The 15,300-nt window shown below is 38.3% G+C and overlaps 1 protein-coding gene across 1 annotated transcript in view; it reads left to right on the top strand.

The window, feature by feature from the left end:
* Positions 1 to 662: 662 nt before the first annotated feature.
* LOC149435308 (protein-L-histidine N-pros-methyltransferase CARNMT1-like) overlaps positions 663 to 15,300 on the top strand; it is a gene marked incomplete at its 5' end in the record, with an annotated part of 33,160 nt that continues 18,522 nt past the window's right edge. The window contains 3 exons of the mRNA XM_089662806.1: positions 663 to 803; positions 8,652 to 8,830; positions 12,328 to 12,444. Of these exons, the coding sequence (XP_089518932.1) occupies positions 663 to 803; positions 8,652 to 8,830; positions 12,328 to 12,444 (437 nt within the window). The remainder of the gene's footprint in view (positions 804 to 8,651; positions 8,831 to 12,327; positions 12,445 to 15,300) is intronic.

Here is a 15,300-nt window from a genome sequence, read left to right as displayed (position 1 = left end):
TGAATGACTTCAGATCAGATGTATCCCAATCTGATCATAACAATCAGTGTGCAGGACAAGCATGCGTACATGCACCCACACCGATGTCAAATTGGGAGCACAAGTTGTGTCCATGCAGCTGTTTTTGTCTGCAGTTCAGCTTTAACTAATTTTAAATGTCTCTGTACCAGCCCTTTTGCTGTCCATTTACATACCAGTAAATGAGATTATATACATAATAACCAGTTTCAATCAGTTGTTTTTTTTTTTCTTAAACAATGTTCAGCTTAGAAAAGCTCCATTTATACAACAAATAAAAGATTAAGTTGCTTGAACTTGATTTTATACCGAGACTTTTTCATGTCAAAAACAATTATAAGTGGAAATAAGTACTTTTTTGCTAGTTTGACCTAATCGTTTTTGGAAGATAGAAATCTCTTTGAGATAATTGTTAAAAATCAATTGTTATGTTTGCAGCAGGCAGTATGGTGGCTCAAATAAGCTAGTGGCTTTTTACCTAAATGTTCTCCAATGATTCAAATCTATTTGGTACAACCATGCAACATGGTTTTGTTTGTTGTCACAATAATATTTTTTTCATGCTACGTCAAGTACTTCTTTCTAACTTTGCTCTTCTGTGTGTTTCTTGTGTTTTTACTCATTTCTTTTATTTTATCACACAGTGATGTATCCCAAATTAGCATCTTAGTGCCTGGTGCAGGACTTGGAAGACTGGCTTGGGAAATCGCAAGACACGGTTATGCATGCCAAGGAAATGAATGGAGCTTTTTCATGCTTTTCTCTTCTAACTTTGTATTGAATAGGTTAGTAATTTTGTATTTCACAGTTGTTCAAGAAAGTTTGGCTCAACTGAAAAATGTAAATTTAAATGTATTGGAAGACTCTTATGGATATTGGTCAATCCTTTCCACAATAGTTTTATTACAAAGATGCAATCAATTTGTTATTCCTTGTAAATACTATATTAAGAAAATACTTAATTTGATCATTTTAACCAATTGACCTCTGGAAGATTTTTACCCCCTTTTATGACCAGGCCATTTTTTGTGATATGCTGCTGCTCTACTTTATCTGACAATTGCATGGTCATGCAATGCTGTACATAAATGAAATTTGTAATTTTTTTTCCCACAAATAGAGCTTTCTTTTAGTGGTATTTGATCACCTCTGGGGTTTTTTATTTTTTAAGCTATAAATGAAAAAACACCAACTTTCTAAAAAAAAGAAAAAAAAAAAAACCCAATATTTTTTTTTCTTTTTGCTATAAAACCTATCCAATTGAAAAATCTGAAATTGAATTGAAAGGTTTCTTCCTAAATATAGGCCAAAATTTATTCTACTACATACAGATAGGTCCGTATATATTTGGACACAGGCACAATTTTCATACTTTTGGCTCTGTATGCCACCAGAATGAATTAAAACAAAACAATCCAAATGAATTTGAAGTGCACACTTTTAGCTTTAATTCAAGGGGTTGAGCATAAATATCAAGTACAAATTTTAGGAACTGCAACCATTTTTATACACAGTCCCTACATTTTCAGGGGCTCAAATGTAATTAGACAAATTAATATAATCCTAAATAAAATGTTCATTTTTAATATTTTGTTGAGAATCCTTTACTGGAAATGACTGCCTGAAGTCTGGAACCCATGGGCATTACCAAAGACTGGGTTTCCTCCTTTCTGATGCTTTGCCAGGCTCTAACTGCAGCTGTCTTCAGTTGTTCTTTGTGGGTCTTTCTGCCTTTTTTTTTTGCCTTCAGTAAGTGAAATGCATGCTCAATTGGCTTGAGATCAGGTGATTGACTCGGCCATTGCAGAATATTCCACTTCTTTTCCTTCAAAAGCTCCTGGGTTGCTTTACAGTGTGTTTTAGATCATTGTCCATCTGTACTGTGAAGTGCTGTCCAATCAACTTTGCTGCATTTGGCTGAATCTGGGCTGACCGTATATCTCTAAACACTGCAGAATTCATCCGGCTGCTTCTGTCTTCTGTCACATAATCAATAAACCACCAATGATCCCGTGGCACTGGAAGCCATGCATGCCCATGCCATCACACTGCCTCCACCATGTTTTACAGATGACGTTGTGTGATTTGGATTATGAGCTGTTCTATGCCCTCTCCACACTTTTTTTTTTTTTGTTCCCACCATTCTGGTACAGAATAATCTTAGTTTCATCCGTCCAAAGAATGCTTTTCCAGAACTGGTCTGGCATTTTTAGATGTTTTTTGGCAAAGTCTAATCTGTTTTTTTTATTCTTCAGGCTTATGAATGGTTTGCACCTTGTGGTGAACCCTCTATATTTGCTCTCATGAAGTTTTCTCTTGATTGTAGACTTTGACAATGATATGCCACCCTCCTGTAGAGTGTCCTTCACTTGTCTGGATGTTGTGAATGGGGTTTTTCTCTACCATAGAGAGGATCCTGCGATCATCCACCACTGTTGTCTTCCGTGGACGTGCATGCCTTTTTATGTTGCTGAGCTCACTAGTGCATTCTTCTTTCCTCAGAATGTACCAAACTGTGTGACTCCTAATGTTGCTGCTATCTTTCTGATGGATTTGTTTAGTTTTTGAAAGCCTTACAATGGCCTGTTTCACTCGCATGGACAGCTCCTTTGATCGCATGATGTAGGTTCACAGCAATAGATTCCTAATGCAAATACTACACTTGGAATCAACTCCAGACCTTTTACCTGCTTAATTGATGAAGAAATAACGAAGAAGTAGCACACACTTGGCCATGAAACGGCTTTTGATTCAATTGTCCAATTACTTTTGGTCCTTTGAAAAATGGGGGATGGCTACTCTTAAGAGCTGTAATTCCTAAACCCTTCCTCCAATTTGGAAGTACAGTACATACCCTCAAATTAAACCTGAGAGTGTGCACTTTCAGCCCATATCCATGATATAACTATAGCTTGAATATGTTTTGGTAAATACCTAACAAAAAAAAAATCTACATTTGTTTTTTTATACTAGTAATGGCGGCGATCAGCGACTTATAGCGGGACTGCGATATTGCGTTGGACAGTCTGACAACTCGTGGGAACCAAAATATATACACTGTCACTGTATTGATGACACTGGCTGGGAAGGGGTTAAACATTTAGGGCAATCAAAGGGTTAATTGTGTGCCTAGCCAGTGTTTTTTGTGTATACAGTGTGCTGTTTTTACTAGGCAGTCTACTAGATTTTATTCCCTGAATAAAATCCAGCAGATCGTCATTGACATAACACAACTCTGCCTTGTTTACATAGGCAGGGCTGTGTTCTGTCATTCTCCTCAGCGATCAACAGGTGCCAGCGCTCATCCATTGGCTGGCACCTGTTGATCGAATTCTGCTGTGTCCAGTCACAGCAGAAGCGGTGTTCTGGCAACAGGCGCGTGCCTCCCATTGGCAGAAATGCAAAATCATGTTTTATATGTGATTTTGCACATATCGTCTACCCTGTAGTAGTAGATCTGCTATAGGGCGGATGGCAAGTGGTTAGCTAAAGTTTAATCTGCAAAGATTTGCCTGCCATGTTTTTTCCACCCACCACCATCAATGTGCTGATTGTAACAGCGTATACCCAGAGATGGACGCGGTTCAACCATTTTTGCTTCAACCTCCATCTTGGCAAAGGGATTAACCATCCTGACAAATAGATTTCTCCCTCGTTCTTCCCCCCTCCCTCCTTAGATAGGCCCAGCGACATTTGGCCAGTATGTTTGTGAGTTGGGAATGTCACAGGAGGGTCATAGGAGCTATAAAGCCCCCCAAGGGAGCCGGGGCTTCCCGGTCCAAAGAACCTGCAAATTGTAACACCTCGTAAGAGATAAGGCAAGCTTTCCCAGGAGTTGAAAGAGATTCCAACCTAATAAACCTAACTCAGCGTAGGTGACAGAATCAGATAAACACTTTTCAAAATCCATTTCTCCCTATGTCTCATATATTGGAATATGAGAGACTTACATAAAAACCGGACCTATCGTCAGATTGGCCACGAGAAGGCGAACAGTTTGATAGGTCACTCGCATTGTCTCGGATACATAGGAAAACAGAAAAGTAGATCTTGTGAACCGTACAGTGTATAATTTTAGAATTCATATCTAATCAATCCTCAGACGTGTCTGCATAATAATCTACCCGCGGGTGGAATGTCACTTGTGCAGCTGGAAAGTTATGGGCCAAAATATGAGTTACGGGAGATTTTGGCTCTAGTTGAGGTATCCACCCATACCTCCACGCCCTAAGCGGGGTATTGGTCCTTGACTTCAGAGACACCCCCTGCTGGGAGCTACAAAATAGGCTGTCAGGCCTAAGAGTGTAAGTTGAAGACGTCTCCCATTTTAACATCAATACCACCTGGGGAGACCCGTGCCCTTTTGCTCTGGAACTTGGATCTGCTAACCCAGGACTTTGGCAAGTACCTTAACCCTTTCACCTCTCTCTGATATCGCTTTGCTGTACTGTTGGTCTCTGTATGTTTATATATATATCTTAGTTACATCTTGTTCTGTAAATATTTTTATTGCACCCGTTTGACCTTTTTAGTAATAAATCTTTCCTTCTGAAAATGTTGAACTGTTTCTTTAGCGCTTTAAAGCAATTTACGAATTCCTGCCTCTAAAGAGAACACTACTGTGTTTAACTCTCTGCATAATCGGCCTGCGTTGACCGTATTATGCAGACGATCATTTCAACCATTGTAGTGTTTTAGCTGATATTGCCGAGTTTCCTCTTTCTCTGTACAAAAAGGAGGTGGTGGCAGTGTGAAGGGTTAATTGCGTAATAAACCTGACCCAGTAACAATTGCTCAGGCTGCTGGTACATCGATTGTGGTCCAATTAGCTGGAAAATCGTTGTGCAGGGTGCAGCTGGATGTGGCATTGTTACGCATGTGACATTGCGGTTTTAGATCGGCTAGTCCTTTGCTCACGAGTTTGGTGAGAAGGTCTGACGCCGCGATCGTGACACTGATTACATTTTAAAATAAAATCTTTTGTTGTTTTCAAATATTATTTTAGACCCACCGACATTCTGACTGGATCTCTGTGCTTCTATATGCAGTGCAGGCAGATCACAGCTGGTGGGTTCATCATGATGCTGTACATACAGTGGGAAAATAATTATTTGATCCCCTGTAGATTTTTTAAGTTTGCCCACTTACAAAGAATTGAAGGGTCTATCATTTCTGTCATAGGTGTATTTTAAATGATAGAGACAGAATATCAACCAAAAACCCAGAAAAAAACACACTATACAAATGTTATCAATTGAGTTGCAGTTCAGTAAGTAAAATACGTATTTAATCCCCTACCAACAATAATTATGACTCCCATAGATTGGCTATGTGGTACACAGATTTTTCCTGTCAATTTAAGAAGGTGCTCCTAATGACAACTTATGTGTATAAAAGACACCTGTCCACAGAATCTTTCTTTCTTCCTCTCAAACCTCACCATCATGGGCAAGACCAAAGACCTATCAAAGGATGTCGGGGACAAGATTGTAGACCTGCACAAGGTTGGAATGGGCTACAAGACCATCAGCAAGAAGCTTGATAAGAAGGAGACAACTGTCGGAGCGGTTCAATTCACAAATGGAAGAAATGCAAATTAACCATTAATCGCCCTCAGTCTGTAGCTCCTTGAAAGATTTCACCTCATGGGGTAAGGCTGATCATGAGAAAAGTGAGGGATCAGCCCATATCACGGGAGGAGCTTGTGAATGATTTCAAGGCAGTTGGGACCACAGTTTCAAAACATTGATAACACAATACACCGCCATGGATTGAAATCCTGCAGCGCCAGCAAGGTCCCCATCCACAAGAATTCACATGTACAGGACTGTCTGAAGGTTGCCAAAGAACATCTAAATGATTCAGAGAAGGATTGGGAGAAAGTGCTGTGGTCAGATGACACCAATATTGAGCTCCTTGGCATTAACACGACTTGCTGTGTTTGGAGGAAGAAAAATGTTGATCCTAAGAACACCATCCCTACCGTCAAGTACAGAGATGAAAACCTTATGCTTTGGGGCTGTTTCTCTGCTAAAGGTACAGGCTGACTTTGCCGCATTGAGGGGCTAATGTACAGGGCCATGTATTGTAAAATCTTGGATGAGAACCTTTTTCCCTCAGCCAGAACACTGAAGATGGGTCGTGGATGGGTCTTCCAGCATGACAGTGACCCAAAACATACCAGAGCAACAAAGGAGTGGCTCAAGAAGAAGCACATTAAGTTCATGGAGTGGCCTAGCTAGTCTCCAGACCTCAATCCTATAGAAAATATATGGAGGGAGGTGAAACTTCGAGTTGCCAAGTGACAGTCAAGAAACCTTAAGGATTTAGAGAAGATCTGTGAAGAGTGGACCAAAATCTCTCCTGAGATGTGTGCAAAGCTGATTATTTTGCTCACTGAACTGCAACTTAATTTATAGCATTTGTATCATGTGTTTTTTTTCTGGATTCTTTGGTTGATATTCTGTCTATCATTTAAAATACACTTATGATAAAAGTCATAGACCCTTCATTTCTTTGTAAGTGGACAAACGTACAAAATCTACAGGGGATCAAATAATTATTTTCCCCACTGCAGGTTTTCTAAAAACATCATAGCACACTGCCTCAGTATTCCTATCATGAGCCTTTAGTCCTGATGTAAGCAGTGGGCTGACTCTTTGGGGGAGCTTTGCAAATTTGATTACCTTTTGGCTACTTTCACACTGATCCGCTGCAAAAATGCATGGGGTGTTTTTTTACCCCGCTTTTTGAACGTTTTTTTAAAGGACATGTGACTTAAAAACTGCACCAAAAATGCTTCTCAGAGGTGTATTTGCGGCATTTTTAAGCGCTTTACAGGTGTTTTTTAGGTGTTTTCCGTTGATTTCAATGGCAAGAGCTGTTTTTTTGTTTTTTTGTTTGTTTTTTTTACCCCAAACATGCCCCAAAGATACTGCAAGCAGAAGTTTTTACACCGCAAGCGCAACGCCTCAGTGTGAAAACTTTCATAGATATACATTCACATTCCTAGGTAAGCATTTTTCTTGAGCTTTTTAGGTGCTTTTTTTTAACGCAAAAATGCTTCAAACACACCTCAGTGGGAAAGTAGCCTTAATGGGTGGATGTCAGTCTGGAGGTGTGAGCATTCCTAGGCAGACTGTATTTGTAACTCTCACATGTGATTTTTGGTCTCAATGAGTAAAAAAAACTAAAATCCAATTATTAAAAGGTGCTGGCTGGGGACAGTAAGACTGGAGCGGAAAGAGCTAAATTATGCTGGATTTCCTTATGCCAGAAAGTCAGGCAGACTCTATATGAAGCTGACAATGTGCAGTGAAATCAGTACTTTTATCCTTCCTTTCCCCCCTTTGACATGTTTAAATGTTTGCAGTATTTCCCACATTTCCAAACAGGTCATTGCAATACTGTGGCCAAAATATAGTAAGCAGCATTAGTTAGGCCTATGGCTACCTATTTTTATTGTTCCTCCAGGTGAACCTCCTGCTTCGAAAGCAGGTCAACCATGGGTGAATGCTACCCCGAAAAAATGATCATCTGCGTCCAGTGCTGATGTTTCCTATGCAGTCTCACAGCTGTCTGTAATTCAGAAATAAATCTCTGGGTACACACCACCCCTATATCAGGGAAAATCGTACAATTCTTACACATTGTCTTAAAATGTATTTGTCAGCGCCTGGAAGAAGACAAATAGGCAGCTTGCAGCGAGGGTATTATACAAAAAATCCTTATAAATAAATTTAAGGTGCAGTGCCCATAGCAATATGACTATAAAATTGATATCTAGTAAGTGCAAAAAAATTAGAATAAAGTGCAATTCATCCACAAATAATCCAATTCACCAATATGATACAATCCACCAGTCCCATATGTGAAATACATAATCAGTTCATATATGGTAAAGTGCAACAAGGTTCCACTACTATGATGTGGACTTTGTAAAAAAGCTTTGTGAGTCTATATCTTGCAGCTGCCACCACCAGCACTCCGCACTCGCCAGACGTTATGGCTGCCTAAATGTAAGCGGCATTCTGATTGCAGTCCCTTTTTAAGGTATCACTTCACTGGCTGCAACACTGAGTACAGCACCGCCATCCAGGACAGGATGATAAATACTACCGCTATATAGAATGAATGCTCACAGACTGGAGCCTGAAAGTTCTCTCATACTGTAGCATTTATTAAAAATTCAATTTAAAGCACATTAAAGCATATGGGATCAAATAGCATCAGTCAGCACTGACAATTATGGCTGCCGCATACAGTCCATGCAGCGGCGTGATGTCAGCACTTAACTGCATCCAATGCGTTTGCACTGTAGAGCGTCCTCGGGGGTCAAAACCCTGCTGTCAGAACATTCAGCAGGAGTGATTCCACCTTCCACCTCAAATGTGTGTGTGAGGGGGTAATTGTGTCAGGATTTTTTTTTTTTTTTTTTCAAACCTGCTGGTTGAATGAAAAAAACAAACTGAATTTTCTATGGGCTGCTTAAGAGTTTAAAATCCTGTCTTTTTTTCTTTTTTTTTTTTTTTTTCTCTGTTGGGATATTCATTCACTCTGTTGTAGGATATCCATTTGGATAATTAACTACTGGTTTCTAAAGCTTTTGTTATATGATTGTCTATTTTTTCCAGATGTTCACACGTTAATGCTTTTAAACTTTATCCTTGGATCCATCAGTTTAGCAACAACGTGAGATCGGCTGATCAAGTAAGACCTGTTTACTTTCCTGATGTCAATCCTCATGATCTCCCAACAAATTCAAATTTTTCCATGACTGCAGGAGACTTCCAGGAAATATATTCAGATAACAGTGAGTAAAAAGGTCCTTGATAAGTAATCCAATCCTCCATGCTTTAAAGAAAAGCAGTGGATACATACAAACGTATGGTGGAATTGAAAAGGTCTGTGTAGGTTGTAGTAACCAATTACATTTCCTTCTGTGACTTGCCATACCTAAATGAGACAGGTAGAGTATTTCTACTACAAGCCACCTGATTTTTCAGATGTAGTATTGCTACTACAAGCAACCTGTGTTAAAAAAGTGAAACTTTACTTAGTGGAGACATGCCATTTTGACTTGAAAAGTATATCCTGCTCTTGCAGTGAAAAACAAATGCATAAAAGCTGTAGAGAAAAAAAAAAACAGCCATCAAATTGTATGATCACCTTCCTCATAAGCAGATTTCCAATTAAAAAATGTGTTACTACACTGTTCATCAGTTATGTATATATTTCACAGTCCATAATTTATGTTCTGCTTAGTTATCCCTTCTTGAATGTATTCTCTCGCTGTCAGCAGCACTTGGTCTGTGGTTCTCCTGTCACTTAGCATTGTGTAATGGTATCAATATACTCTGCATTGTAGTGGAGATTCTCATTTGTTGAGCTCTCACAATACCACTTGCATACTAACATGGCTACTGTGCTAAGCCACAGCATTTGTTAAACTGGTCATTGTGTTTCTCTGATAGTGTTGATGTGTGACAATTTTATAAGTAGAAAAACAAAACCATGGCAGTCCCTGGTTGAAGAGATGTGGAGCAAAATGATGTTACCAAAACTCTGGATGATATAAAGAGGATATTGTAAATACTTTGTAATAGGAAATTTAGAGTACAGCAAAATAAAGCAAATTTTCCTGGAGTTCTCCTGAGAGCTTCTCTTTATTTTAAGTCACAGACGAAGTGGTGCTGGAAAACTATGCCACTGTAAAAAATTATACAAAATACTTCTCTTCCCTGGAGTGGTATTTATACAGGCTCTTGTGTTCAATCCTCACATGAACTGGCCAATCAATAGACACAATTCTGATCATCTAATCCTTGGGGTTTATTCAACAGATTAATTATTGTGAAAAAAACCAAACACAGTGGCGTAAGAATTGCATCTATCAAAGCTAAAATCTGCTTTACTGTTCATGCTACTGTTTTTGATTTCTGCTATGTAATACCTGAACAATGGGGATAATACTAGTGACCTGGCATATATTAACTCCTAATAGAGCAGTCTGATTGCCACATCTGGAAAAGAAAACTTGAAAGTTAGCTATGCTCAGTTCTATCTGCATACATGGCTTATATCCGCATACAGGCTTCCATAAACACTTGGAAAAAAGTCCATCTATATACCATGGGCTTACATATATATCCATGGCTTCCTGTCCCGGCATAGCCAGTCTGCCTCACAAAAACTTCAGTGCATAAATTTCCCACCAATATTCCATCTCGGAAAAAGTATAAAGCTGGTTGTTTGTTTTTTTCCTTTATAAATCGGATGCATATTTTAAAACAACACTGTCACTGTTTAAAAAACTAACTGCAAAAGAACAGCATTAACCACTTCCAGACCGGACACTTTTACCCCCTTCCTGACCAGGGCAATTTTCAGCTTTAGCGCTATCACACTTTGAATGACAATTGCGCGGTCATGCAACACTGTACCCAAATGAATTTTTTACCATTTGTTTGAGACAGATAAAGCTTTATTTTGGTGGTATTTATTCACCACTGGGATTTGTATTTTGTATTTTTTTTGCTATGTAAATGAAATGTCCAAACATTTTGAAAAAAAGTGTTTTTTTTATAAAATTTTACAAATAAATAATATTTCATCATAAATCTTAGCCAAAATTTATTCCGTTATCTTTTTAGTAAAAAAAAAATCCAAATTAGTTTATAACCAAAAATTATAATTTTTAAACATTTTTTTTTACATTTTTATTTTATTTTTTTAAATTATTATTTTTTATTTTTTTTATTTTTTTTACATACTGTCACCCTAGCAGTACAGTGTCACCATGGTGACACTGTACTACTTGTGGGGGGTGATGAAGATTTTTTTTTTTTTTTTTACACTGATTGCTTTTACACCCATATAGGATGTAAAAGCAATCATTTCTCTTTCTCTCTGTGTGTATTCTTGCACTCATTGAGAAGTACTGAGTGAGCTGTGATTGGTCACAGCTTGTCACATGGTACAAGGCTTTTGTGAATAGCCTTGTACCATGTGACCTCTGTGATCATTCACAGATTTCACACATAGTAAGCAATGATGTCACAAGTGACATCTTGCTTACTACTTTGCATGTGATCACTGATTGGCTAATCAGTGATCACATGATCGGGACCTCGTACAGTGGTCCCGTCCGACGATCGGTGTTTCACTGTGTCCAGAGGACACAGCGGGCACCGGATCACGGTGCTGTGCGCTCCCAGGGAGCGCGCACAAGCAGGGTGCGGGGAGGCCGTTTATAAACGGCCACCCGACCCTGCAGTGCCACCGTCCAGCCGTTTATATGCAACGGCCGGTCGGGAAGTGGTTAACGTGGTAGTGAAATCAAAGTGTTAAAATCTGCTGACAGGCAGGGTCTTTGTAATAGAAAAGACCCTAGAAATGTCCCGTTTTGCCTGTCGGCAGTAATGTGATCTGAACACGTTTATGGCCTGCTCTGTGTACCGCGGTGATTTGACTCCACATGCACAGGAGCGACATCACCACGGCCTGCCCATTTAAGCAGCCGAAGATACAAAACCCAGACGGGGGACCATGTGAAGATGGAAGTGCTAGGGGAGCCATGACAGCGTTGCACTAGAGGGCTCCATACATTAACTAAAACCTGCAGGGGGCCCATTTTTTATTATTATTTCTGATGACTTTACTACCAATTTAATACTAACCTGCACTGACACCCATTATTCAGATATTTAGCCTCTTGCAATGTTAAGGCCTTTGTGGAACCTTTATATCCAACACTTAAGACATATCAAGTGTCTTTGTTCCCTGCTGAGCACTGTGGTTCCATCTGCTGGCCCCTATGTCATTAATGTGTTTTGTACTGATGTAGGGACCAGTGGATGGAATGACAATCTGCGGCATGGGACCAGGCAACTAACACTCCCATTAGCTGTGCTGGATGTTAAAATCCTGCTGGGGAGCATAGCTCTCCAATAGAGAGATCTGAAGGACAAGCTAATATTGACTGCCTTCTTTTGCAGTTATTTTTTTTTAAAATGATTTTCTTCTTCCATGCGCATACATTATTTTCATGTATTTGTATAGGATCCAAGACACTTTCATCCCTTTTATGTTCAGCATGCAGTTTGAAAATTGCAGGTATCTCATGAGGCTTTGGAACACCTTAGGATCTCTAAAGATGATATATACTCCTACTGTATATGTTAGAAAATGGTTAATGTTTGCAGATTAAACATGTCTTATCTGTTTTACATCATTTGCATCCTAAACAATTTACTGGTATACACTAAATAGTATTGTTTAGTATTCTCTTTTGCCTTTTGTGTTTTACAGCAAATACATGGGATTGCATAGCAACATGTTTCTTTATAGACACTGCTCACAATGTTCTGGACTATATAGAGACAATCTGGAAAATTCTCAAGCCAGGTGGCCTATGGATTAATTTAGGTATTACTATTACTGTTTACTAATTATTATTATTATTATTCTCCAAACATTTTTTTGCGATGCAGTAAGATCCAGTAAATGAAATGCACCTTTTGGCTGTCCTAGACTAACGTCTTCTGAAATAGAATATGCCCACTGTTTAATTAGCTTTTTAAACTGATGTCTATTCCTTCTATAATTTCCCATTACATTTCAGACTCTATCAACCATTGCACAATTTATAAATCACAAGGTGTTACATTTGTAGAAGGCAGGAGTCTTTGGGCTGGGGAGGTGTTAACTTGACAGTATATGGTATATTTGGATATTTTGTATCATGAACCACATAAAGTACTAGTGAGAAACTTAAGACATACTGTAACAGATTTTGTGCCTAGGTTTCTTTTTGGGATATCCCTATTAAAAAAACATGGGAGCACAAACACTTCAGATCTTTTGGACAATCTTATTACCCAAGAAACAACAACTATGTATAATTAAAATACAAACAATTTTTGTTACACATCTTAAAAATAATAACCTAAAGATACATTATTAAAATAATTGACAAATTGTCAAGTTGTGACTCATATCAGGTCGCACAGAGTTCTTCAAATAAGTTGCTGATCACACCAGTTGATAAGACCAGTTCCAGATGATACAATATAGGAGTGCAATATGTAGCTGTGCCTCTACATATTTTGTGGCCTACACTGCTTCCTCAGGAGGAAAAATGAGCAAGAGAACTGTCTACAATAGAACATAACCTAAACATATAGCATAGAGCAAAATACAATGCAATAGTGAAATACCAACTTCATAAATTGCACGGGTGATTGAACATTTGCTTACGGACAAAAACAGATGCCCAAGGGAGGGTCCCGCATGAGTATGCCAAAACTTCCCCCCGGAAGTGCCCAGAAAAACCCACCAATAAAGGGGAGAGGAATCAAACACAGCCAAAATAATCCATAGTACCAAAGGTCTCAAACAGAAGAAAAAAGAAAAGGAGGAAAAGCGAGAAAGGAAAAAACGGGGGGGGGGGGGGGGGGGGAGGCTCCCTTCTTAGAAATGGTGAATCCTTTTCCCTGCAGATCTTTGCTGACTGCGGAACCAAAGGAGTTCTTTACTGCTATAATTACTTAAACACTTTGGGGCATCATGTTGATAGATTCATTTTCTCCTTTCAAGAATGTTAACTGCATTTTTTCATTGCACAATTGATGGAAGGGTGGGAGACTACCATTTCTGGGCCACTAGTTTATGAGTTAGGAAGAGTAAGCATACTACCAATAATTTAAATGTCTGAGAGATCAAACCTGGGATGATACTCAAAAGTGCAATTTTAGGATCCACAGACAGGTGAAAATAGTATAAACTATTAATTGTAAAAAATAGATGACCAAAACCTAAATCATTTGGTGTGACTACTCTTAAGGGCTCTAATTCCTAAAATCTTCCTCCAATTTGGATGTACATACTTTCAGCTGATATCCATTATATAACTATAGCTTTAATATGTTTTGATAAATACCTGAAAAAACTAAAATATATATGGACATAACTGTATGTGCCATTGTTCCTTTGGTCCCCACCCCCTCCAACATAAAGATGAAACTTCTGAACGTTGTTTATGTGCTACACTAGGTGCAATATACCATCTTACTAAACATTTATGATTCATTTCGACAGTGTTCATGTTCATCACCCCATGTGTTAATTTAAATATTTTTTTTTTTTGTTGCTTATTCAGTTTTGTTATAAGCTCCTTTTCCCACTTCTCGAAGTACAATGGAGAATCAGATCCAGCTAATTCAATAAGGATCTTATAGATCCTAGAGGTGACATGTTTTTGAACTCCACATTCGTTAGAATGAATACATGTCCTCATCCGTCCTTAGTGGCTGCAGGAGAGCTGCAACAAATTGTCCTAGTTGGTAATAACGCCACTCATCTAATGTGAAAATTAAATCTTTTTTACTCTTTACATTTTGAAAATAACATAATTTCCTCTTATCTACTATAGCCTTTAAGCACGCATTTCTATCTTTTATCCATTTCCCTGAAATATTATCTTTCTCTGGTGGGAAAAACGCTGTTTCCACCAGTGGTATTAATATTGAATTGTACTTCCATCACATTTGCTTGTGCATTACATCCCAAATCCTTAATACATTCGGTGTCAAAGTGCTTGTATTTTCATCCATTATATGAGACTGATGTGACAACCAGATAATCCTGTCTAACTGTGCCTTACTAAGTGTTCCTTCCATTTTTACCCAGCATTTCCCCTGTGGATTATGTATCCAATCTACTATTCATGGTAATAACACCGAAATATAGTATTTCCTAAAGTTAGGCAAGTTTAAACCCCCTTTCCATATTTAACTCTTGGTTTCTTATTTACCCATATATACCCGAGTATCTTTTTTTTTTTTTTTTTTTTTTTTTTTTTTTAGGGTTGCAAAGAAAGATCCTGGTAAATGTATTGGGAGCATGTGAAACTATTCAGTACAATCACGGTCTTTACCATATTTATGCAACCTATCCAGGAAAGCCATCCCATTGAGATTTTCCTCAATTCATCCTTTATCTGGTTTATTAATGGAATATAATTTGTCTGATATAAATTCTTTATTGAGGAAGTTGACTTTATTCTTTAAATAGCTTAATTCTTTTTCCCTCCATGTAAAAGAAAAATCTTTTTGCAAAGTCTGTTTCCGCATCTTTGGAACATATTTAAAATCTCTGACTTTGAGGGGTTAATTTTCAAATTTGCTAACTCTCCGTAGTATTTTAATAATCTCATTAAATTAGGTAACGTTAGTTTAGGGTTTTTCAATATAAAACATGTCATCTGCGTATGCCGCTACCTTG

Source organism: Staurois parvus, unplaced genomic scaffold, assembly GCF_062004578.1.
Source record: "Staurois parvus isolate SC_StPar_1 unplaced genomic scaffold, SC_StPar_1.0 ptg001552l, whole genome shotgun sequence".
NCBI lineage: Eukaryota > Metazoa > Chordata > Amphibia > Anura > Ranidae > Staurois > Staurois parvus.
The sequence above is the reverse complement of the archived record's forward strand: the minus strand, read 5'-3'. Positions and strand labels throughout refer to the sequence as shown.